Source organism: Raphanus sativus, chromosome 1, assembly GCF_000801105.2.
Source record: "Raphanus sativus cultivar WK10039 chromosome 1, ASM80110v3, whole genome shotgun sequence".
NCBI lineage: Eukaryota > Viridiplantae > Streptophyta > Magnoliopsida > Brassicales > Brassicaceae > Raphanus > Raphanus sativus.
Genome location: NC_079511.1, coordinates 1439723 through 1464297, shown reverse-complemented (window position 1 = coordinate 1464297; position 24575 = coordinate 1439723). Strand labels below are relative to the sequence as shown.

The following is a 24575-nucleotide window of genomic DNA, read 5'->3' as shown; positions in this document are numbered from 1 at the left end:
AAGTAATCGTGTGTTATAATTAAATACTTCTATTAAACTATCATAGTTTTTGTCAGACATCTATATTATTAAAAGAGAAGTACACTTTAAAAATGCCCCTTAGTTTTTCAAGTTATTTACAATGATATGCCACTGAGAATATTAATTAAACTTTCTATAAAAATGTTTGTCTTAACCAGTTTATTAAATGTGTCTTTATCACTTTATTTTTTTATAGATAGTTTCTATTTTATTGCTTGTCTTTTTCAGTTTAGTTAATGTGTTGTCCTAAAACAAAATTTAACTTTTCTTATATTAAATAAATTTCGAAATTATATATTTGTTATCATAAAAAAAAATCTAAGATATTAATTTTGAAATTATTTATTGTCGTAAAATAAAATTTAACTTTCATTATCTATTAAAATAATTTCAAGATAAAATTGAATTTTTCTTTTCATCTAAACCAATGTTTATTCACCTCACATAGAGCTAGGTCTCAATAAGTCTAAAAAATTATCGTATGAATAAATTTTCTACCTTAATGTTATATGTATAGTTTCAACTTTTTCTCATATATAACATTAAGATGTACCTGTATAAAAATCAGTGTAAATCATTAATCTATGTAAAATATTACCGGTCTACATATATATTTATCTATGTTTACGCTTCCAACCAACTACACAAATCGACTGTTGTTAACCTTTCTCAAAAAAAAAAAAAATCAAATTGATTTTTCTTATGCTTTCACAACAAACCAAATCAATCATTTTAAAACACAAACAAAATATCTTTATTACTCTATCAAATCTATAATCAATATCAAATATTAATTAACTTTAATATAGTGACATGATTTTCGCTAACTATCTATATTTAGCTAATAAATAATAAATTATATATGTTTTTTCCCAATAAAATCTGTTTAACTGAACTTGCAGAGTACTCAATATTAAATACAAGATTAAGTAAATGGTTAAGAATGAGACAATTGCCTATATTCTTGCTAACTACATTTTTTTTAGGAAACAATTGATTTGCTTTATAAATGTTATGGACATTTATTAATTAACTAGGTGTAACTAGACATGCAAACAATATACAACTTTGAAACAGAATGAAAAATAAACCAATTATTTCAAAAGAGATTTAATTGCTCCATACCTTGATTCGTAAAGAAAAAACATCAGATTCACAAAGATAAAACATTAGACCTTCGAGTAATGAGTTTTGAAATCGTCATCGCTATGGGAGAACACCGAAGTCGAGATATTTCTTTTTTCATTCTTCACAATTTTTTTCTAAACACCGAACGCTTACAAAACAAAATTGTCGGTTAGAATAAGAGAGGGGTCATGAGCCACTAGACCAACTTAATTTGATCTAAAACATTATAGCCCTAACAAAAAATGTAATAACAATGAGCCGATTAAATTGATTTATATATGACTCAAAGTCATTTATTTCAACGTATTTTAAATTAACTAAATTGATTTATATATTTCATATATAATCTATCATTGTTCATTTTAAGCTTTCTTTATATAATAAATAATATTTTCACACATTTGATTGTTTTCTAAAAACTCAAAAAGAACTTAATGTATCACAAGTAACTATTAACAAATACATCATTTACTGTAAATTAAAAATTAAAAAATAAAATAAACACCCGCCCGGTCGGGCGGGTCATGGTCTAGTTAAAATTAATTGTCATGAACCATCTCAAGGCAGAACGGTCCGAGAACATTAATATCTAGTCGCGTTTTTTACTATTTATTCCAGAGTCTAATATATTTGCGCGGTTAATAACTGTGTAAAGAATGCCACCAGAAGTAACTAGTCACTCAAGTTACTGTGGTTAATCCTAAGTTTAAAGACATTAATATATTTAGTACTTCCGCTAAGGTAGTATATAGATATACGACTCGGTTGATTCTTTTTTTTTTTGATCAAACAAAGCTTCATTCCAAACTAAAAGGTTTCAACCACCACACGGGGGGTTTGTTACAGACATAGCGAAAGCTGATTTCGCCACTGAATCAGCCTCAGAATTAAAGGTGCGGGAAATAAAATGAAAGGAAATAACATCGAAAAGAGAAACAAAGTGATAGATATCAAACATGATACCGAACAGTTCAGGTTGGCACTCGCCCCTCTTCAATAGCTTGATCAAGGTTTGAGAATCGGACAGAACCGCTAGAGATCAGACGTTTGAGTATACGGCAAGAGCTACCGCGCGATGAACAGCAATGGCTTCTGCCATAAGAGCTGAAGAAACGTGACTGCGTGTTTCAGAGATGTTGGGTAAGGAGGTGGTCAGACTCCCATTGTAGATCCCACCAATGCCACACTTTCCAGAGTTTGAGTCCCAAGCTGCGTCAATTTTGCAGACAAGAACCCCTGGTTGGAAAGTCGGAGGAGGGACAGACGATCGTGTCGTTGCTGAGCTTGGAGAGACCTCGTGGGAAGTAAATGCTCTGTTTCCAGCTTGAGCCTCACTCCATTCCTTAGCATCTTTAATGCTTTTTAAAACAATCTCCTGTGCTGTGAACTTCCTGTTTTCAAAAACAAATTTATTTCTTGATTTCCACAAGTTCCAGCACACCCATGGCCATAATGGACAGACAACACCCGTCGGTGGCAGGGGAGTGAAAGTATCTCCGAGCTTAAGTAAATCGGAGACTGATGACAGGGAGCTTAGAGGTCGTTGGCGCACAGGTAGTAGACTCCACACTTCCTCTGCGATTGGGCAGTGTAAAAACACATGGAGGTCATCTTCATGGGCTCCACACGATTTGCAGTTGAAGCTCGGGACGCCTCTTCTCTCAAAGATTAGAGCTCACCGGGATAGCCTTCTTTACAACTCGCCACAAGAAATCTTTAAGTTTTGGGCTCGTCTTGACATTCCAAACATGCTTCAGCCAGTTTACCGGTTGATCTGTAGAGGTTTGCATCTTGAGAGATGTGATTCCCATTCCATAACCAGTCTTTGTTGAGTACGATCCATTTTTCTCCGGAAGCCATAACAGAGTGTCGTTCACCGGAGTTGAGCTCGTTTTTATCTGCAAAATAATTGCCTCATACTGAGGGAGTAGCTTCCGAATCTTTCCAACATCCAACTAATAGTGAGAGGGCATAGCAGGTCGCTGACCATACCATTGTGGCTTTCGTAAATTGCTGGACCCATCGGTTGGCAGGGAGATGTGAAAGATAGCCACGGGGAGCTCCATATACTGATTTGCTCTCCATTCCCCACAGCCCAACTGATACCTTTGCGCAAGATCTCCCTGCCTGCGATAACGCTTCTCCAACCGTGAGAAGCAGATTTCGGAATATCACATTCCATAAAGGAGGAGTTGTGCGCCTATTTCCCCAGTAGAACACGAGCCAGAAGAGATTGGGGTTCCTTAATTAGCCTCCAGCCAATTTTTGCAAGAAGTGCATCATTGAAGATCTGAATGTCCCGGAAACCAAGTCCACCTGCATATTTTGGTAAAGACCATATAATGCAAACATGATGTAATGGTGGATAATAGAAAACTTCACGGAATGAGATAAAGAATTTACAAAGTTATAAAACATGATTCCATCAATTTATGTGGGAATACCGATCATTTGCTAGTAACTGCTTGCAATCTTAGATCGGTAATTAACTGAGTTTTACTGATCTTTTTTTTTGGTGTAAGTTTTGCTGATCATTTCCAACTACTTAATCAACATGTTTAGCTTTGATGCTGCGGTAGTTTGGAAAGCTAGCGTAGGAGCCTCAATGGTAGAATCTAAGTTTCTATATATATTCTTATGATGTCGAATTTCATATTGAAAATATTACAACTTATAACTTTTTTTTGTTTCGGTTGACAACAGATTTAACAAAAAAAAAAGTTAAAAATAGGAGTAGGCTCGTTTTTCGCTTATATGCAAAACTTACCGTGAAATTAGATTGTTATTAGCTAACATTGGGTGGTCAAACATCCGCAAAAGAAGAGGAAATCACACACTGATATACATTTCCTTAAAACCATCATCTTAAAAATAGATTTGAATCCAAAAATAGCATACCCACGAACCTATATAACATCTTGAATCCTCCTATGATCAAATCACTTTTAAATTTGTGAATGCTTGTTTAAAAGTACAAAAAACCAAAAATAAAATAAAAGATATATCACCATGGCTAACACAAGAACGTTGGCCGCTAAGGCAAATAACAATAATATTGGTTCATTAATTATAATGGCCTTGGTATTTGGTTCTTGCGTGGCCAATGGTGAATATCTCGGAGGCGGCCGTGAACTTACCGGAAACCCTACCGTCTTTGATATAACTCAGTTTGGAGCAGTGGGAGATGGCCGCACCAATACTTTCAAGGTAAGATTTCTTAGATTCTTTTTGTAATTATTACTAGTATTTGTGTAATTTGGAACTTTTCTAATATTACACATTCAAATATGCAGGCGTTTTTGAAAGCATGGATCCAAGTGTGTGCAAGTCCTGTACCAGCAACGCTACTAGTCCCTAAAGGAAATTTCTTGGCTGGTCCAATTATTTTCGCTGGTCCATGCAAGAGCCACGTGACCGTCAATGTTCAAGGCACGATCAGTGCTACAACAAGTGGATTCGCAACCCCTGAATGGATCTTATTCGAGCGTGTCGACAATGTCCACCTCACCGGACCTGGCACAATTCACGGCAGAGGTGAAGCCGTATGGGCAACAGATGGTTGTGGCAAAAAGTTTAAATGCAATCTTCCCCCAACGGTAATAATTAGTTAATGTACACATATATCATCCAAGTATTAATATGTTGTGTACTAATCACATGTATACATGCAGTCTCTAAAATTCAGAAACATAGTAAATCTTGAAGTCAGTGGTATTAGCTCGGTCAACGCAAAGGCCTTCCACATGTTCTTGGTGAAAACCGTGAATGTCAACATCCACAACATTAAGATTATCGCCCCTGCCGAAAGTCCCAACACTGATGGTATCCATTTGAGCAATGCCGATAACGTTAAGATCCTCGACAGTTTCATAGGGACAGGAGACGATTGTGTTTCAGTCGGTCGTGGTTCCAACAATGTAACCGTCGAACGTGTGATTTGTGGTCCTGGACACGGCCTAAGTGTTGGTAGTCTCGGTAAGTACCCCAACGAGGAGGACGTTAGCGGCATTCACTTTAGGAACTGCACAATGAGAAATACCGACAATGGTCTTAGAATCAAGAGTTGGGGTGGTTCGTCACCAAGCAAGGCTATTGACATTCATTTCGAAGATATTATCATGGAAAACGTCAAGAACCCAATCATCATTGACCAAAACTATGGTTCAAGAGGCGGAGTAAGTATACATATAAACTGGAGGAAATCTTATAACTAAAACTGATATTAAAATCTTCACCGTTCAGCAGCTTACCAAAATCTATATATTTTGTGTGTTTACAGGAGTCAAGAGTTGCCATAAGCGATGTGTTGTTCAAGAACGTGAGAGGAACAACAATTACAAAAGATTTTGTTCAGTTCATGTGCAGCAAATCGGTACCGTGTAAAGGAGTCAGAGTCGACAATGTGAACCTAAAATTCGTAGGCCACGTAGGAGGACACCAGTCGTCGTCAGGTGGTTTGATCGGATCTCTTTGTAATAACGTCAATCTTATCTTTGGTGGAAAGGTTAACTTCCCTCTGTGTCCAAAATAATATTTTTGGTCTAAATAATATAATAAAGGAAGAAAAAAAATCAAAAGTTCCCACAAACATTTGTTTTGTTTGTGGATTAGTTTGGAAAATTTATCAACATGACAATTGGAATATTTGACTTTTGATAATGTTGTTTTTCCTAACTTGTTCTTTTTTTTTTTACTTTTTTTCTGAGTTTGGGTAATGTATAATAAATAGACCCTTCGGCTGGTTGTTTCCGGTTAGAAATTTGGTCAGTGTATACATCCTTTTGCGTATAAAAAACTTTTTCTATTGATAAGCACTGCTCAAAAGAACACAAGTGAAAAAAAACCATCAGCTTCTATCCTACCTGAATCGCATTCTTTCTTAAATTTAACCTACAAGCAATATAAAAAGGTCACGCTAACTGAGATTATCGATGTATCCATCTCGAGAACTTCTTCCATTATCTTTGCTCGGTTCTTTTGATTTTACACCAATCATATCTCTGGAAACCTGAGTAAAAAAACGAAAATTCATCCACCCTCTTACATTCATTTGACAACCCCTAAATGTTTTAAATTCAAATTAACATCCCCTGTGTAAAGGCAACTTTGGTTTCTATTTGTTTCAGATACAAATAAAAAGTGGTGACTGGTTTGACTAATAAAACAAAAGTTGTATAGCGATTAGTGCAACTTTGTTAACACTTTTTAAGCAGTTCAAAAAAAAAAACTTTGTTAACATCCCCCTATATAAAGGCAATTTTAATTTTTATCTGCGTCTATATTTTGAAGCTATGCAGTTTTAGCCGATCATACCAGTTATTACCAACGTTCATCATTAGGAACAGTTTATAGCCAAGTAGGTTTTCTTCTTGATTAATTTGTACTCCCTCTGTTTCAGTTTACTTGTCGTTCTAGGTTTATACACACATATTAATAAAACATATGATTTTGTATATTCCCAAAATAAAAACACAATTACCTATACACCTAACCATATTTCAACCAATAGAAAAATAAATTGAAGAATCTTGTTAATAAATTTTGCATTGAAATCTTAAAACGACACTTATTTTGAAACAAAAATTTTGCTCCAGAGCGATAACTAAATCGAAACGGAGGGAGTACAATGTAAAGCCAACCAAACTATCATTAGATTAAAGTCATAATAATTTAATAAGAGTTCACCTTAATAAAAAGATAATCATTTGCATAATTGCATACTTATGAAAATATATTTTTATGATTTTTTAATAAATAAAAATTTACAGCTTCTTCATAGTGTTTGTTGAGTAAGGTACGTGTGTAATTGAGTATTTCAACGAAAACAACCCTTAATATTACCCAAAAAATAGCATGTATTGTTTATGAGGCCCATAATGAGCTTGTTCTTGGAAAAGAAGATGAAACCACACACTGATATACATTTCCTTAAAACCATTATCTTAAAAATAGATTTGAATCCAAAAATAGCATACCCATGAACCTATATAGCATCTTGAATCCTCCTATGATCAAATCACTTTTAAATTTGTGAATGCTTGTTTAAAAGTACAAAAAACCAAAAATAAAATAAAAGGTATATCTCCATGGCTAGCGCAAGAACGTTGGCCGCTAAGGCAAATAACAATAATATTGGTTCATTAATTATAATGGCCTTGGTATTTGGTTCTTGCGTGGCCAATGGTGAATATCTCGGAGGCGGCCGTGAACTTACCGGCAACCCCACCGTCTTTGATATAACTCACTTTGGAGCAGTGGGAGATGGCCGCACCAATACTTTCAAGGTAAGATTTCATAGATTCTTTTTGTAATTATTACTGGTATTTGTGTAATTGGGAACTTTTCTAATATAGACATTCAAATATGCAGGCGTTTTTGAAAGCATGGATCCAAGTGTGTGCAAGTCCTGTACCAGCAACGCTACTAGTCCCTAGAGGAAATTTCTTGGCTGGTCCAATTATTTTCGCTGGTCCATGCAAGAGCCACGTGACCGTCAACGTTCAAGGCACGATCAGTGCTACAACAAGCGGATTCGCAACCCCTGAATGGATCTTATTCGAGCGTGTCGACAATGTCCACCTCACCGGACCTGGCACAATTCACGGCAGAGGTGAAGCCGTATGGGCAACAGATGGTTGTGGCAAAAAGTTTAAATGCAATCTTCCCCCAACGGTAATAATTAGTTAATGTACACATATATCATCCAAGTATTAATATGTTGTGTACTAATCACATGTATACATGCAGTCTCTAAAATTCAGAAACATAGTAAATCTTGAAGTCAGTGGTATTAGCTCGGTCAACGCAAAGGCCTTCCACATGTTCTTGGTGAAAACCGTGAATGTCAACATCCACAACATTAAGATTATCGCCCCTGCCGAAAGTCCCAACACTGACGGTATCCATTTGAGCAATGCCGATAACGTTAAGATCCTCGACAGTTTCATAGGGACAGGAGACGATTGTGTTTCAGTCGGTCGTGGTTCCAACAATGTAACCGTCGAACGTGTGATTTGTGGTCCTGGACACGGCCTAAGTGTTGGTAGTCTCGGTAAGTACCCCAACGAGGAGGACGTTAGCGGCATTCACTTTAGGAACTGCACAATGAGAAATACCGACAATGGTCTTAGAATCAAGAGTTGGGGTGGTTCGTCACCAAGCAAGGCTATTGACATTCATTTCGAAGATATTATCATGGAAAACGTCAAGAACCCAATCATCATTGACCAATGTCACGTGTGGTTGAACTTACCGGGCTTAACTGGTTGAGTCTGCTATGGTTTGGGCTGAGACGGTTTCAGTGGAGGCCCAGTAGAAGAGTTAGCAGCTCAGCAATTCAGTTAAGTGATACTCTGCGTTTTGATCAGTCAGCTTCACTTGTCGTGTAGCAGAGCAACGGTCAAGAGGAGAAACAACTTGGTGCAAGGTTGTTGGAGATTCGGTGAGCTGTCAGAGGTAAAGAAGAAATCTGTCAGCGAATCTACCTGATAAAGCAGAGTATATAAAGAGCAAAGATAAGCCAAAAACAAGATGGAGCAAACCTTATCGTCATAGAGAGTTCTAGGCTAGCGAGAGAGAGAGAGAGGGTTGGGAAACACAGGGTTTTGGGTTTCTTCTCTTGGTTACTGATCGCGTTTGAACCTCTGAGTGTGTGACGATTGTATTGGTGAGTGACGTGAGCTTGGTGAGTGATAGAGCTCGGTTCCATCTTGTATCTTTGCTCTCGAGACGTACCTTGGGTTAGTTAACACCCTTGGGAACTCTAAACTCTCTGTGTCGTTTTATTACCTGCAAAACAAACAACACACAAACATAGAAACTACAAGTTAATAACGAACCTAAAGATGAGTTAGATTGAACTAAGTAAACGGTTTGAATCACTACAAGTGGTATCAGAGCCAGGTTACTGGTTCAGGGAGTTTCAGATCTGTGGTGGTTCGGTTATTAACTAATAAGATCTGATCTAGCTGAGGAATCTCTCACTGATCAGATCTGCGTTAAAGGCCATCAGTTTCAGATCTGAACATCTGTGTGATTTTCTCTATTGGTGGTCTGTTGATCATCGGGTTTTCTGGTTATCTGGATTTCTTGAGTGTTCGTAGCAGTGGTTTTCTGTGGGTTTTCTGGTGGTTTTCTCTCTGCGGTGTTGGTTTTCTTTGTATTCGTGGTGACAGGTTCTGATCAGATCTGGGGTTGCGAGTCATGGAGCCTACGTTGGGGAGGTTTGAGGTTGAAAAGTTCGATGGAGAGGGTGATTTTGCCTTGTGGAAACATAAGGTGTTGGCTCAGCTTGAGATTCTAGGTTTGGACTCTGTCCTACAACCAGAAGAAGCTGATCCTAAAGGAAAGACAGTTGATGAAGACGGCTCGGGTTCAAAGGGCGGTGATGATCCTAAGAGACTAGACAAGGATAGGCGGGTGAGAAACCTACTGAGCATGAGCTTAAGTGACATGGTGCTGCGTAAAGTCATTAAGTCAAAGACTGCTCTGGAAATGTGGACTGCACTAGAGTCCACCTACCAAATCAAGTCTCTACCTAACAGATTCTATCTTAAGCAAAGGTTCTACAGCTATAAGATGGAGGAGGATAAGAACCTGGATAAGAACTTGGACGTCTTCACGAAGCTCGTGTCTGATCTTGCAAGTCTCGACGTGGAGTTAAGTGAAGAAGATCAGGCTGTGATCCTTCTAAACAGTTTACCAAGCAGGTTTGAACCTTTGGTACACACGTTGAAATACGGAAGAGATCAAGACACCATATCGCTCAAGGAGATAACAAGAGCTGCTTACTCTATTGAGCTTGATATGAAGGCAAAGGGAGGCAGTACGTCTTCTGAAAAAGCTGGTGAGGGTCTATTCGTTCAGTCAAGAGGACGACCTGACAAGAAAAACAACTCAAAGGGTAAGTCAAGCAGCAGAAGCAAGTCAAGACCAAAAACAACAAAGCGTGTATGTTGGACTTGTGGAGCTGAAGGTCATTTCAAGAAGGACTGCCCTAAGAGAGGAAATCAAGGAAGCTCTGTTAAAGGGGAAGCTAGTGTAGGAAAGGCTTATGACGATGAACCAGTCATGCTGACTGCGTCTAGTCAATTCAACAGAGAAGGTTGGGTTTTGGACTCAGGTTGTTCCTACCATATGACATTCCGCAAGGATCTAATGTTTGACTTAGAAGAAACAAATGGTGGGAAGATCTTGATGGGAAATGACACTTACTGTGAGATCACCGCAATTGGGAAAATAAAGATTGTCAATCATGACAAGTCCGTGGTAGTGTTGACGGGGGTTCGGTACTCTGAAACGGCTAGGAGAAATCTAATCTCTCTCGGTCAGCTGGAAACTCTTGGATGCTGGTTTCAATCAAGAAATTTCAGATTAAAAGTATTCAAAGGTGAGAGAGAAGTAATAGCTGCAGATTACAAGGATACCTTATATTTTCTTGATGGTACTCCGGTGAAAGAAGAATCTAACTCAGCTGAAGCCACTCTGGATACTACTTCACTATGGCACAGTCGACTCGGTCATATAAGCGTCAAAGGATTGAAGTGCTTAGTGAAGTCTGGGTTCCTTCAAGGAGTTGAGATATCTGAAAAAGAAAAATGTGAACATTGCGTGTTAGGAAAGTTTCATAAGCTGTCATTCAAAACTGGCAAACACAACTCAGAAGAACCCTTAGCGTATGTACACTCAGATCTATGGGGATCTCCAAATGTTACTCCTAGCATGTCAAAGTGTCAGTACTACATAACATTTGTAGATGACTATTCTCGGAAGGTGTGGATTTATTTCTTAAAGACTAAAGATGAAGCATTCTCAAAGTTCATAGAGTGGTTAGCTTTGGTGGAGAATCAAAGTGGGAAGTCTCTCAAAGCACTAAGGACCGACAATGGGTTAGAATACTGCAATAAAACGTTTGATGATTTCTGTAAGACGAAGGGTATTCTAAGACACAAGACGTGTCCCTACACCCCTCAGCAGAACGGGGTGGCTGAGAGGTTGAATAGAACCATTCTTGAAAAGGTGAGGAGTTTGCTAAGTGAGACTGGTTTAAGTGAAGATTTCTGGGCAGAGACCTCTTCCACTGTTGTCTACATGATCAACAGAACACCCTCTATACCTCTAAACCTAAAAGTACCTGAGGAAGTTTGGTCAGGACGTGCTCCTGAGTATGAACACATGAGGAGATTTGGGTGTTTGGTATTCTATCACGTGGACCAGGGGAAGTTGAAGCCCAGAGCAAAGAAAGGTGTCTTTATTGGATATCCGCAAGGTGTTAAGGGGTACAGGATTTGGAGTCTTGATGATGAAAAGATTATCATAAGCAGGAACGTTTCTTTCAGAGAGGAAGTTGTATTCAAAGACATCGAGAAGCCTACAAAAGTTACGACTCAGGTGGAGAAGAGCAAGAAGTCTGTAACGTTTGTACTTCCTGAGGATAAAGAAAATGAAGAAACTTCAGGGTCATCATCTGGAGGTGGAGTTTCTTCCAGAAATGACAAAGAAGGGGATTCAGAAAGCGAATCAGATAAAGAAGAGTCACCTAAAGATCTCAGGGACTACATGCTGGCTCGTGACAGGAAGAAAAGAACCATAAAAGCTCCAAGCAGGTTCGATGATGCAGATGTTCCAGCCTATGCTCTAATGATGTCTGAAGTAGTTGAAGAAGATGAACCTCTCACATTTGGTGAAGCCATACGTAGTAGGCATGGGAAAATGTGGAGACGTGCATCTGATGAGGAAATGGATTCTCTAGAAAGAAATGGAACTTGGATACTAATTGATCGTCCTAAAGGAGAAAGAACTATAGGGTGCAAGTGGATCTATAAAATAAAACCTGGTGTTCCTGGTGGTGAAGGGAGAAGATTCAAAGGGCGAGTGGTGGCAAAAGGCTACTCCCAAGTCGAAGGAGTTGACTACAACGAAGTATTTTCTCCAGTGGTCAAGCATGTTACCATAAGGCTTCTCTTATCACTAGTTGTTCATCATGATTTTGAGTTAGAACAACTAGATGTAAAAACAGCGTTTTTACATGGAAATCTAGAGGAACGAATCCTAATGGAACAACCTGAAGGATACAAGAAAGGGGATAAAGTGTGCTTACTCAAGAAATCTATCTACGGCTTGAAGCAGTCCCCCAGACAATGGAACCGTAGATTTGATGAGTTCATGAAGTCTCAAGATTTTGTGAGAAGTGCCTATGATCATTGTGCTTACTACAAGGACTACGGTGAAGGAAATTTGATCTATTTGCTCCTATATGTGGACGATATGTTGGTGGCTGCAAAGGATAAGAAGGAGGTTCAAAAGCTAAAGGAATTACTAAGCAGCGAGTTTGAAATGAAGGATTTGGGACCAGCAAGAAGAATTCTGGGATTGGATATTCACAGAGACAGAGAGAAGGGCATCTTAACTCTATCTCAAGGAAGCTATCTTGCAAAGGTGTTAAGAAACTTTATGATGGAAGAATCTAAACCCGTTTCTACACCTATGGGTTCTCATTTTAAACTATCTAGTACTAAAGCTAAAGAAAGGTCTGAGATACAAAGGGTAATGGAGAGTGTACCTTACTCAAATGCTGTTGGAAGTCTCATGTACGCCATGATTGGAAGTCGCCCAGACATTGCGTATGCTGTTGGTCTCGTCAGCAGATTCATGAGTGCACCTGGAGAAGAGCACTGGAATGCTGTCAAATGGCTTATGAGATATATCAGAGGTACCTTTGAGTTAGTGTTAACGTTCAAGAAAGAAGAGAAGCTGGAAGTAAAGGGTTTCTGTGATAGTGATTACGCATCTGACCTGGATCGAAGGCGTTCGATTACTGGTTACATTTTTCAGGTTGGAGGCAACACCGTGAGCTGGCGCTCAGGTCTTCAACACATTGTTGCTCTGTCCACAACGGAGGCCGAGTATATGGCATTAGTAGAAGCAACAAAAGAAGGGTTATGGTTGAAAGGAATTACCAGTGAATTCGGTTTCAATCAGGAGAAGGTGGAGATCTTCTCTGATTCTCAAAGTGCTTTGTGTTTGGCTCGAAACAGCGTCTTCCACGAGAGGACCAAACACATCGACGTGAGGCTTCATTTCATCAGAGATGTCATTGCTGAAGGATCAGTGAAGGTGTCGAAGATTGGAACTTTGGAGAATCCAGCTGATATTCTCACAAAATCAGTTCCAGTGAAGAAGTTTGAAGAAGGAAGAAGTCGCATGAGAGTACTCAGCGACTGCAACTAGATCGGTGAAGATCTAGGGTCCTTTCCGACAAGGTTAAGGTTCGGAAAGGTAAAGGTTATCAGTTGCGGCGTGCGACTGTCGGTAAGTCAACCAAGGTGGAGATTTGTCACGTGTGGTTGAACTTACCGGGCTTAACTGGTTGAGTCTGCTATGGTTTGGGCTGAGACGGTTTCAGTGGAGGCCCAGTAGAAGAGTTAGCAGCTCAGCAATTCAGTTAAGTGATACTCTGCGTTTTGATCAGTCAGCTTCACTTGTCGTGTAGCAGAGCAATGGTCAAGAGAAGAAACAACTTGGTGCAAGGTTGTTGGAGATTCGGTGAGCTGTCAGAGGTAAAGAAGAAATCTGTCAGCGAATCTACCTGATAAAGCAGAGTATATAAAGAGCAAAGATAAGCCAAAAACAAGATGGAGCAAACCTTATCGTCATAGAGAGTTCTAGGCTAGCGAGAGAGAGAGAGAGGGTTGGGAAACACAGGGTTTTGGGTTTCTTCTCTTGGTTACTGATCGCGTTTGAACCTCTGAGTGTGTGACGATTGTATTGGTGAGTGACGTGAGCTTGGTGAGTGATAGAGCTCGGTTCCATCTTGTATCTTTGCTCTCGAGACGTACCTTGGGTTAGTTAACACCCTTGGGAACTCTAAACTCTCTGTGTCGTTTTATTACCTGCAAAACAAACAACACACAAACATAGAAACTACAAGTTAATAACGAACCTAAAGATGAGTTAGATTGAACTAAGTAAACGGTTTGAATCACTACAACCAAAACTATGGTTCAAGAGGCGGAGTAAGTATACATATAAACTGGAGGAAATCTTATAACTAAAACTGATATTAAAATCTTCACCGTTCAGCAGCTTACCAAAATCTATATATTTTGTGTTTTACAGGAGTCAAGAGTTGCCATAAGCGATGTGTTGTTCAAGAACGTGAGAGGAACAACAATTACAAAAGATTTTGTTCAGTTCATGTGCAGCAAATCGGTACCGTGTAAAGGAGTCAGAGTCGACAATGTGAACCTAAAATTCGTAGGCCACGTAGGAGGACACCAGTCGTCGTCAGGTGGTTTGATCGGATCTCTTTGTAATAACGTCAATCTTATCTTTGGTGGAAAGGTTAACTTCCCTCTGTGTCCAAAATAATATTTTTGGTCTAAATAATATAATAAAGGAAGAAAAAAAATCAAAAGTTCCCACAAACATTTGTTTTGTTTGTGGATTAGTTTGGAAAATTTATCAACATTACAATTGGAATATTTGACTTTTGATAATGTTGTTTTTCCTAACTTTTTTGTTTTTTTTTTTACTTTTTTCCTGAGTTTGGGTAATGTATAATAAACAGACCCTTCGGCTGGTTGTTTCTGGTTAGAAATTTGGTCAGTGTATACATCATTTTGAATATAAAAATCTTTCTCTATTCAAAAGCACCGCTCAAAAGAACACAAGTAAAAATACAAACCATCAGCTTCTTTCCTGAATCGCATTGTTTCTTAGATTTAACCTACAAGCAAATAAAAAAGGTCACTCAAACTGAGATTATCGATGTATCTATCTCGAGAACTTCTTCAATTATATTTGCTCGGTTCTTTTGGTTTTACGCCAATCATATCACTGGAAACCTAAGTAAAAAAAACGACAATTCATCCAGCCTCTTACATTCATTTGACAACCCCTAAATGTTTTAAAATTCAAATTAACATCCCCTATGTTTTCTTTTTGCCATCAATTAACATCCCCTATGTAAAGGCAATTTTGGTTTCTATTTGTTTCGGATACAAATAAAAAGTGGTGACTGTGATTTGACGAATAAAACAAAAGCTGTATAGCGATGTGTGCTATATTTGTTAAGAAACAAAAAAAAATCAAGTAAGTTAATTTTTATCTGCGTCTATATTTTTGAAGGTACGCAGTTTTAGCCGATCATACCACTTATTACCAACGTTCACCATTAGGAACAGTTTAGCTAAGTAGGTGTTCTTCTTAATTTTGTACAATCGAAAGACAACAAAACTATCATTAGATTATTAAAGTCATAATAACTTAATAAGAGTTCACTCTTATAAAAGGATAATCACTTGCGTAATTGCATACTTATGAATATATTTTCATGATTTTTTTATAATTTTTTTTTACAGCTTCTCCATAGTGTTTGTTGAGTAAGGTACGGGGAGTGTGATTGAGTCTTTCAACGAAAACAATAGCATGCATTGTTTATGAGGCTCATAATGGGCTTTTTGGAAAAGCCTGTTTTATTAAGTAAAGCCCAAAAGATTGTCTCGAATAAGAAGAGAAGAAACCCTAGAGATTTGATATATATACATACACACAAAACTCTCTCTTCTGTTCTCCGCCACACTAATCTCCCAGGAAGAGGAGCGAGCAGCCAAAAAAAAAAAAAGGAGGAAATGGTAGCGCTGAAGCAACAGAAGCGGCTCGCCGCATCGGTGATGAAGTGCGGGAAGGGCAAAGTTTGGCTCGATCCAAATGAAACCGCCGATATCTCCATGGCCAACTCACGTATGTTTTTCCTTTTTTTCTTTTTCTCTCTTAATATTCATTTCGCTATGTGTGTTTTTTTTGTCTGCGATGCGATGATAGTAGTAGTAGAAAACATGAGTTACTTCGATTTTTGTAGTGTTGATCCGTTGTCTCCTTGTACTGATATAGAAATCTTAATGCTCCCTAGTTGTTATTACATCTGTTTTGGTTTTATTACAACCGCTGTTTTGATAGTGGAAATGGTTTTTAGAGTTTGTGTTCAAATATCTGTTCATGTGTGAGAATCTGATTAGTAGCTCTGATTTTGATTCTATTTGTTTTTTTTTTTTGGAAAAAGGCCAAAACATCAGGAAGTTGGTGAATGATGGTTTCATCATCAAGAAGCCAACCAAGATCCACTCTCGCTCCAGGGCTCGCCGCATGAAGATTGCCAAGATGAAGGGTCGTCACTCTGGATATGGTATGTTCTTCTTCAATCCCCAAACCCCTATTTTTGCTTGTTGTCTCTTTAACATTATATTGAATGATGTTTTTGTCCTTTGCTTGTTTGGTTAAATAGGTAAGAGGAAGGGTACACGTGAAGCTAGGTTGCCAACAAAGGTACTGTGGATGCGCAGGATGCGTGTGCTAAGGCGTCTCCTGAAGAAGTACAGAGAGTCGAAGAAGATTGACAAGCACATGTACCACGACATGTACATGCGTGTTAAGGGTAACGTGTTCAAGAACAAGCGTGTCTTGATGGAGAGCATCCACAAGTCCAAGGCCGAGAAGGCCAGAGAGAAGACCTTGTCTGATCAGTTTGAGGCTAAGAGGGCTAAGAACAAGGCTAGCCGTGAAAGGAAACATGCTAGGAGAGAAGAGCGTCTCGCTAAGGTTAAAAGCTTTTAACTTCCATACTGTAATTTTATAACCATTTCTTTGTATTTGATTACAGTGGTTCTTATACATGGGTTTGTTATTTGTTTTTTTGCTTTAGGGTCCTGGTGGAGATGTCGAGCCTGCGACTGCACCACCACCAGCTGCTGCTGCTACTACTGCTCAAACCGAGTAAGAGCTGTCTCAACTTTTTATTTAAAATTGAGCGTTGTTTCAGTTTTGTTTTATCGTATATTAATTCATTTATGTGTCTTCTTTACTTGCGTAGGGTACCGAAGAAGAAGTCTAAGAAGTGAAGAGGATAGTCATCAAGCCTCAGTTCATTTACTTGACTTTGAAGAAGTTTTTTGAATGTTTTATGAAGTTGGTTTTGTTGAAATACTCTCTTGGCTCAGAAAGACATTATTGTTATGTTTTTAAAGATTTTTTAGCTTATCAGTTTACTTTCTTTTCGAGACATTTTGTTCTTTGTTCCTTTCTGAATGCTTTTTGTTTTTACTTAATCTAATTCACCCCGCACATGAATTTGACAAGTTGAAAGCCTATTATCCGTCAAAAATAACCGATATGTTGAACGTCCGATCTTAATAAGAGCAAATTTTTAATAGAACACTCAAAACCTGTTACAGTCTTTTCACTAGTCCTTGATTTGTGAAGGCAACCAGATTGAACGCAAGGGATAAAAGTCAACTTAAGTCGTGGAGGTTATTAGGGAGAGCCTGATAAAAAGCCAACTTACTACAACTTCGTAGAGAAACATAAAACGTCGCATAAATTGGTTCATCAGCGTTTTGAAACACTGCAGATAATTGGTTTTTCAAGTTCCATCAAGAAGATTGCAAAAACTAGAAACGCCCACCGTGGGGCTCGAACCCACGACCACAAGGTTAAGAGCCTTGCGCTCTACCAACTGAGCTAGACGGGCTTGATGCACCAGTAGTTTACACCCGTCAAACTAGTTTTACCACTTATAGTTTTCACCTTGAACTTGAAGCCAATAGCTTTGCAAGGACGTGAACTGAACAATAAAAGATGCTTAACGCATGAGGAATATATTAGAGACTAACTCTACTCTTGTGTCTGATAAAAAAGATACATATACAATAAATAGAACTGAATAGAATTACAACAATGCCAATGACCTGCCTTCGCATCTTTATTTTTTTCAGAAGAAGTCACATCCATCATCAAACATAGCTGATGACAATAGTCCCTGTACAAACTCACACTTCTTTGCCTTCTCCAGTTGTTCACCATCAGACAAAGGCGTTGACAGCTTCATGTCTTTTCCTGCCGAAGAATCCTCAATCAAAGTCTTGTTTTCTACACTTGAATCCACCTCCAGCACAGGCTTGGTTTGGTTCGGCAATGGAGAATTGCTGAGAAAAGATAAGAACTGATCGGTTTTAGCGGTATGATAATGATTCATAGATGGCGACAAATCATCTTGACGATATGAATATGGATCTTCCGCGTAAGTCTCCTTCTGCCCGCTGTAATAAATTTTTGTCAAGGACACTCAAATAAAATCACATTCACTTATGACTATAGAGACTATCAAATAAGCTTAAAGAAACAATTCTTGAAAACAAGTAAAAAAGGATATCTTCAAGACATCTCTATGATGTGTGGTTATATGATCCACCATACGCGTCTTCACCATTTTGCTACAAACCGGACATGCCTAAAAAAAAATCACAAACAACCAAAGACAAAAATGTAAGATGTTACAACAAAACAGTTCACAGAACCAGAAATCAACCAGACAACTAAAACGAGTTCATCTCTGTAGCTTCAACTCAAATGTTCCATCACACAAGCTTAACTGATCGATGCTTCTAAGGGAGAGTTATGTCAACTCTACGATCAAATACTATTCACAAATGCAATAGGATTCCAAAAGCACCAATCTAAAAGTACTGCTAATCAGCTAGGAGACAGGACATTGTAAAGCTCTAATCAGAACCTAAACTACTTAATGTGAAACTTCAATTCAATGTAAAATTTAAAATAATATGGAGATAGAGTGTGAATCTGACATACCCCATAGGTAGCTTCAAGATGATGTTCTTCGTCAATATGGTGACACAACTCGACTAAATCATAGTCATCCGAGCAAAACGGGCATGGGTAATCCACCTCAACATCATCATCCTCTTCTTCTTCTTCAAAATCACCCGAATCTCGATAAGATTCATAAGAACCTGAAATTGAGAAGAAAATAAAAAGTCTTTTAAATCTAAATCAAAACGTAAAGCTAAAATCTTTACACGAGAGAGACGCTAGGGCACACAATTCAAACCCATGAACCCTAAAAAAAAAATCAAATTAGGGATTGAGGGGGGGAATTGGATAATAACCAGATTGGTACTTAGCAGTGGTTGCTGCTGATCGATGGCTTCTCGAAGAGCCAGAAGAGGAAACAGCCCACATATCGTCATCCATCTTATTCGATTCTGAATCTCCCCCAAAAGAAAAACCTCGAGCTCCTTTAAATAGTCTCTCTCGGACAAGAACTTTTGATTTAGGTAAAGTAGACCTCGTCGTCGTGTGTTTTACTTGGACATGTCAGCTTTTAGAAGCTTGACGACTTTGTGACAAAGAAAACGCCAAATATAAAATTGCCCAACCTTTCCTTTTTTAATGAAAGCTAGACTTAATTGACAAGGATTGGGGGCAAGAGGAGTCAGCAGCACACCGACCCTTTTGAAAGCTAGACTTTTCAACCCGCGTGGTAGACAGGGGTGTTTATGTCTTTTTGTGTTCGGTCTTTTTAAAAATGGAAGGATATTATTGCATTGTTTTTTCTTCCCCAAGTAAAATATCAAACGAGGCCTCATTTGAAAATATTTTAAACGGGCTTAGTTTAAGAAAGACCTATATATAAAAGCCCACTAGTTAAGAGTGTCAAAGATGAGAGTCCGTTATATATATAAGTATTTCTTTAGACTAAGCCCGTTTAAAATATTTTCAAATGTGTAGTATATATTACATAGAGCTGGTTCCAAGTTTTCTAACTATAGAATTTGTCTCGGTTATGAAATTTGTTAACTGCTAAAAAAACATGTTCATGGTAACATTAAGATATATACACAATACATTAGCCAATAGTAATATGGCATGAAGTCAAATTTTTTGATTTTTTATCACATAAGCTAGTTTTCTCTTCATACTCATCAAGGAACCAAAATTTAAACTATTTTAGGATAATACAAGCAGATAAGTCATAAGTGTGAGTTTACTCATGAATTATCATTGTATCTCGAGAAAATGATTATCTACTCCATTAGCATCATAATACGTATACAAAATCCGAACAAATGAGTTCAAAATTATGAAATCACATGGGATGATGAGGAAAGCATATACTATATGATTCGGCTCCAATATAAATTATTTGACCGTTACTGAAAAGAGAGAAATAAAACACTTTTTCTTTTCTTCCGTTTATTTGACTTTCTAGATAGCTCGGGCCCACAGGATCTTTCAAATTTACCGTTTAGAATAGATAACAACCGTCCGATCTAACAGCTGCGACGTGAAGCAAATCAACGGTTCAGATATCTCGACCGTTTATAGCAACTCTCTTTCTTCTTTATATCTCTCTCCCTCTCTCTAGATTTTGAAACTAAAATGCTCTGCTTCCAACTAGCGTCCCCAGTTTCTTCTTCTTCTTCCTCAGATCTGGATCATTGATTTTTTTCTTCTTCTCATAACCAACGATGGTGAAAACAGCAGCTGGTTCTTCATCTCCGGTGACTATAACGGTGACGCCATGTAAAGGATCCGGCGACAGAAGCCTCGGACTGACGAGTCCCGTCCCACGCGCCTCGGTCTCCAACTCTCCTCTAAGCTCAAGAGGACCGCGCCGCAGCTCCATCAGCGGCGGGAACCGGAGATCCAGCGGCGCGGGAAGGTACTGCTCGATGTCGGTGGAAGATCTAACGGCCGAGAACACGAACTCCGACTGCGTCGTGAGCTACACCGTTCACATCCCGCCGACGCCTGATCACCAGACCGTCTTCGCCTCGCTTGAGAGCAACATGGCCGGCGAAGAAGAAGGAGGAGGAAACTCGGAGAACAGAAACAGAAGCTTCCTCTCTGGGACGATATTCACGGGGGGATTCAAATCGGTGACACGTGGCCACGTGATCGACTGCTCCATGGAGAAAGCTGATCCGGAGAAGAAATCAGGGCAGGTGTGCTGGTTGAAAGGGTGCGATGAGAAGGTCGTTCACGGGAGGTGCGAGTGCGGTTTCAGGATCTGCAGAGACTGTTACTTCGATTGCATCACGAGCGGTGGCGGGAAGTGTCCTGGCTGTAAAGAGCCTTACAAAGACATTAACGATGATGATGATGACACCGAGGAGGAAGAGGAGGATGATGGAGATGAGGCGAAACCGCTTCCTCAGATGGCGGATTCGAAGCTTGACAAGAGGCTTTCGGTTGTCAAGTCGTTTAAGAACCAAACGGGAGATTTCGATCACACGCGCTGGTTGTTCGAGACTAAAGGAACTTACGGTTATGGAAACGCGGTTTGGCCTAAAGACGGGTATGGAATCGGGTCGGGTGGTAATAGTGGGAACGGGTATGAGCAGCCACCCGAGTTTGGGGAGAGAAGCAAGAGACCTCTTACTAGGAAAGTCAGCGTCTCTGCTGCTATTATCAGTCCTTACAGGTATATAACAAAATGTTTCTATTCTAATCTCTTTTTTTTTTTAAATGTTTCTAAATTTAGTTTGATCGAGGAATCGATTTTTACTATGGTCTGATTTTGTTCTTGTGTGTGATGGATGAAACAGATTGCTTATTGTGTTGCGTTTGGTGGCTCTTGGTTTGTTCCTGACATGGAGGATTCGCCACCCAAACCGAGAGGCGATGTGGTTGTGGGGGAGCTCAACGGTCTGTGAGCTTTGGTTTGCCTTCTCTTGGCTTTTAGACCAGCTTCCGAAGCTCTGTCCTGTCAACAGACTAACCGATCTAGATGTTCTTAAAGAACGTTTTGAATCTCCCAACCTAAGAAACCCCAAAGGAAGGTCTGATCTTCCCGGTATCGACGTGTTTGTCTCAACTGCAGACCCTGAGAAGGAGCCGCCTCTGGTCACAGCCAACACCATCCTCTCCATCCTAGCCGTTGATTACCCTGTGGAGAAGCTGGCTTGTTACTTATCAGACGATGGAGGAGCTTTGCTGACATTCGAGGCCTTGGCTCAAACAGCTAGCTTTGCTAGCACGTGGGTGCCGTTTTGCAGGAAGCACAATATAGAGCCGAGGAACCCTGAGGCTTACTTTGGACAGAAGCGTAACTTCCTCAAGAACAAAGTGAGGCTTGATTTTGTCAGGGAGAGGAGGAGAGTGAAGAGGGAGTATGATGAGTTTAAAGTGAGGATCAACTCGTTGCCTGAGGCGATAAGGAGGAGGTCTGATGCTTATAACGTGCACGAGGAGCTAAGGGCTAAGAAGAAACAGATGGAGATGATGATGGGAGGCAATCCTGAAGAAACTGTTAAAGTTGCAAAGGCCACTTGGATGTCTGATGGTTCTCACTGGCCAGGGACTTGGTCCTCTGGAGAAGCTGATAACTCTCGTGGAGATCATGCTGGAATCATTCAGGTAAACAACTAAATAATTAATCAGTTTCATGTTTCTATAAGAATTTGTGATCCAATACTTATGCTTGGGGTTTGTTGCAGGCGATGTTGGCTCCTCCAAATGCAGAACCAGTTTATGGAGCTGAAGCAGATTCTGAGAACTTAATTGATACAACAGAAGTTGACATCAGGCTACCAATGCTAGTCTACGTATCGAGAGAGAAGCGGCCAGGTTATGATCACAACAAGAAAGCTGGAGCTATGAATGCTTTAGTCAGAACAAGCGCAATCATGTCTAATGGCCCATTCATCCTCAATCTCGACTGTGACCACTACATCTACAACTCCATGGCCTTGAGGGAAGGAATGTGCTTCATGCTTGATCGTGGTGGCGACAGAATCTGCTATGTTCAGTTCCCTCAGAGGTTTGAAGGTATCGACCCAAACGATCGTTATGCAAACCACAACACTGTCTTCTTTGATGTTAGTATGAGAGCTTTGGATGGACTTCAAGGTCCAATGTACGTTGGAACCGGCTGCATCTTCCGCAGAACAGCTCTGTACGGTTTCAGCCCACCGAGAGCAACAGAGCATCATGGCTGGCTTGGAAGAAGAAAGGTGAAGCTGTCTCTAAGGAAATCAAAAGCTAATGCGAAGAAAGATGATGAGATTTCTTTGGCTATGAATGGAGAATACAGCAACGAAGCAGAAAATGATGATGGAGATATCGAGTCTCTCCTTCTCCCAAAGAGATTCGGTAACTCAAACTCCTTTGTCGCTTCGATTCCTGTTGCTGAATACCAAGGAAGACTCTTACAGGACCTACAAGGCAAAGGCAAGAACAGTAGACCAGCTGGTTCACTAGCTGTCCCACGTGAGCCTCTCGATGCCGCCACGGTAGCTGAAGCGATCAGTGTGATATCTTGCTTCTACGAGGATAAAACAGAGTGGGGCAAAAGAGTTGGATGGATCTACGGTTCTGTAACAGAAGATGTGGTCACGGGGTATCGTATGCACAACAGAGGATGGAGATCAATCTACTGCGTGACGAAACGAGACGCCTTCCGTGGAACAGCTCCCATCAATCTAACGGACAGGCTTCACCAGGTTCTGAGATGGGCAACAGGGTCCGTGGAGATCTTTTTCTCGAGGAACAACGCAGTTTTCGCTACGCGTAGGATGAAGTTCTTGCAGAGAGTAGCTTACTTCAACGTGGGGATGTATCCATTCACATCGCTTTTCCTCATCGTCTACTGCATCCTCCCAGCGGTTTCGCTTTTCTCGGGACAGTTCATAGTCCAGTCGCTCGACATAACGTTCCTCATCTTCCTACTCTCCATAACACTCACTCTCTGCATGTTGTCACTCCTCGAGATCAAGTGGTCAGGTGTTACTCTCCACGAGTGGTGGAGAAACGAGCAGTTTTGGGTGATTGGTGGAACAAGCGCACACCCTGCAGCCGTTCTCCAAGGTCTTCTCAAGGTTATTGCAGGAGTTGATATCTCGTTCACGTTGACTTCCAAGTCATCTACGCCTGAAGATGGAGACGACGAGTTTGCGGATCTGTACCTTGTGAAGTGGAGCTTTCTGATGGTTCCTCCACTTACGATCATGATGGTGAACATGATTGCTATTGCAGTTGGGGTTGCGAGGACTCTGTACAGTCCGTTTCCGCAGTGGAGTAAGCTAGTGGGTGGAGTGTTCTTCAGCTTCTGGGTGCTTTGTCACCTGTATCCGTTTGCTAAAGGGTTGATGGGAAGAAGAGGCAGAGTGCCTACTATTGTGTTTGTCTGGTCAGGTTTGCTATCGATCATTGTCTCTATGCTCTGGGTGTATATCAACCCTCCTGCTGGGCGACAGGACTTCTCTCAGTTTCAGTTCCCTTAAAAGGCATGAGAATTCTTCTTTCTCTGCTTTTCATTTCATTGTTTGTAATCAAATTTGATGAATACAGTTTCACTAAGTATAATTCATGTTTGTATAATCATTTGCCTAAGACCTATCTGTTTCGGTTCCCTTAAAAGGCACGAGAATCCTTCTTTCTCTACTACTTCATTTCATGTTTATAATCAGATATTATGAATACAGTTACCTATATAAGTAATTCAAGTTTGTAATATCATTTGCTTAAAACCCTCTTTGTTTGTTGTAATAAAGATTCTTGTTTGTTGTAATATCATTTGCCTAAGACCTATTTGTTTCGGTACGAGAATCTTTTTTCTCTACTTCATTTCA

General features: G+C 39.6%; 5 protein-coding genes and 1 non-coding gene across 6 annotated transcripts; 4 read left to right on the top strand and 2 right to left on the bottom strand.

The window, feature by feature from the left end:
- The first annotated feature begins 4090 nt into the window (after positions 1 to 4090).
- LOC108854505 (exopolygalacturonase clone GBGE184-like) lies at positions 4091 to 5960 on the top strand. The gene is made up of 4 exons (XM_018628082.2): positions 4091 to 4356; positions 4443 to 4745; positions 4821 to 5324; positions 5429 to 5960. The coding sequence occupies exons 1-4, from the start codon at positions 4159 to 4161 to the stop codon at positions 5678 to 5680; spliced, it is 1257 nt and encodes a 418-aa protein (XP_018483584.1). The 5' UTR covers positions 4091 to 4158; the 3' UTR covers positions 5681 to 5960.
- Positions 5961 to 7298: 1338 nt separating this feature from the next.
- On the top strand, positions 7299 to 8418 carry LOC108842432 (exopolygalacturonase clone GBGE184-like). The gene is made up of 3 exons (XM_018615345.2): positions 7299 to 7433; positions 7519 to 7821; positions 7897 to 8418. Exons 1-3 carry the CDS (start codon positions 7299 to 7301, stop codon positions 8416 to 8418), a joined length of 960 nt encoding a protein of 319 aa, XP_018470847.2.
- A 7292-nt stretch (positions 8419 to 15710) lies between these two features.
- On the top strand, positions 15711 to 17208 carry LOC108812419 (60S ribosomal protein L19-1). Its single transcript, XM_018584710.2, has 5 exons — positions 15711 to 15891; positions 16211 to 16333; positions 16433 to 16746; positions 16850 to 16920; positions 17018 to 17208. Exons 1-5 carry the CDS (start codon positions 15780 to 15782, stop codon positions 17043 to 17045), a joined length of 648 nt encoding a protein of 215 aa, XP_018440212.1. The 5' UTR covers positions 15711 to 15779; the 3' UTR covers positions 17046 to 17208.
- A 393-nt stretch (positions 17209 to 17601) lies between these two features.
- TRNAK-CUU (transfer RNA lysine (anticodon CUU)) lies at positions 17602 to 17674 on the bottom strand. Its single transcript has one exon. It is a non-coding gene; the product is annotated as a tRNA-Lys (tRNA).
- Positions 17675 to 17768: 94 nt separating this feature from the next.
- Positions 17769 to 19435, bottom strand: LOC108835016 (protein DEHYDRATION-INDUCED 19 homolog 2). Its single transcript, XM_018608358.2, has 4 exons — positions 19110 to 19435; positions 18793 to 18953; positions 18356 to 18433; positions 17769 to 18244 (listed from the first exon to the last, which is right to left on the bottom strand). The coding sequence occupies exons 1-4, from the start codon at positions 19192 to 19194 to the stop codon at positions 17915 to 17917; spliced, it is 654 nt and encodes a 217-aa protein (XP_018463860.1). The 5' UTR covers positions 19195 to 19435; the 3' UTR covers positions 17769 to 17914.
- A 944-nt stretch (positions 19436 to 20379) lies between these two features.
- On the top strand, positions 20380 to 24462 carry LOC108805244 (cellulose synthase-like protein D5). The gene is made up of 3 exons (XM_018577243.2): positions 20380 to 21427; positions 21552 to 22362; positions 22443 to 24462. The coding sequence occupies exons 1-3, from the start codon at positions 20472 to 20474 to the stop codon at positions 24225 to 24227; spliced, it is 3552 nt and encodes a 1183-aa protein (XP_018432745.1). The 5' UTR covers positions 20380 to 20471; the 3' UTR covers positions 24228 to 24462.
- The last annotated feature ends 113 nt before the right edge of the window (positions 24463 to 24575 follow it).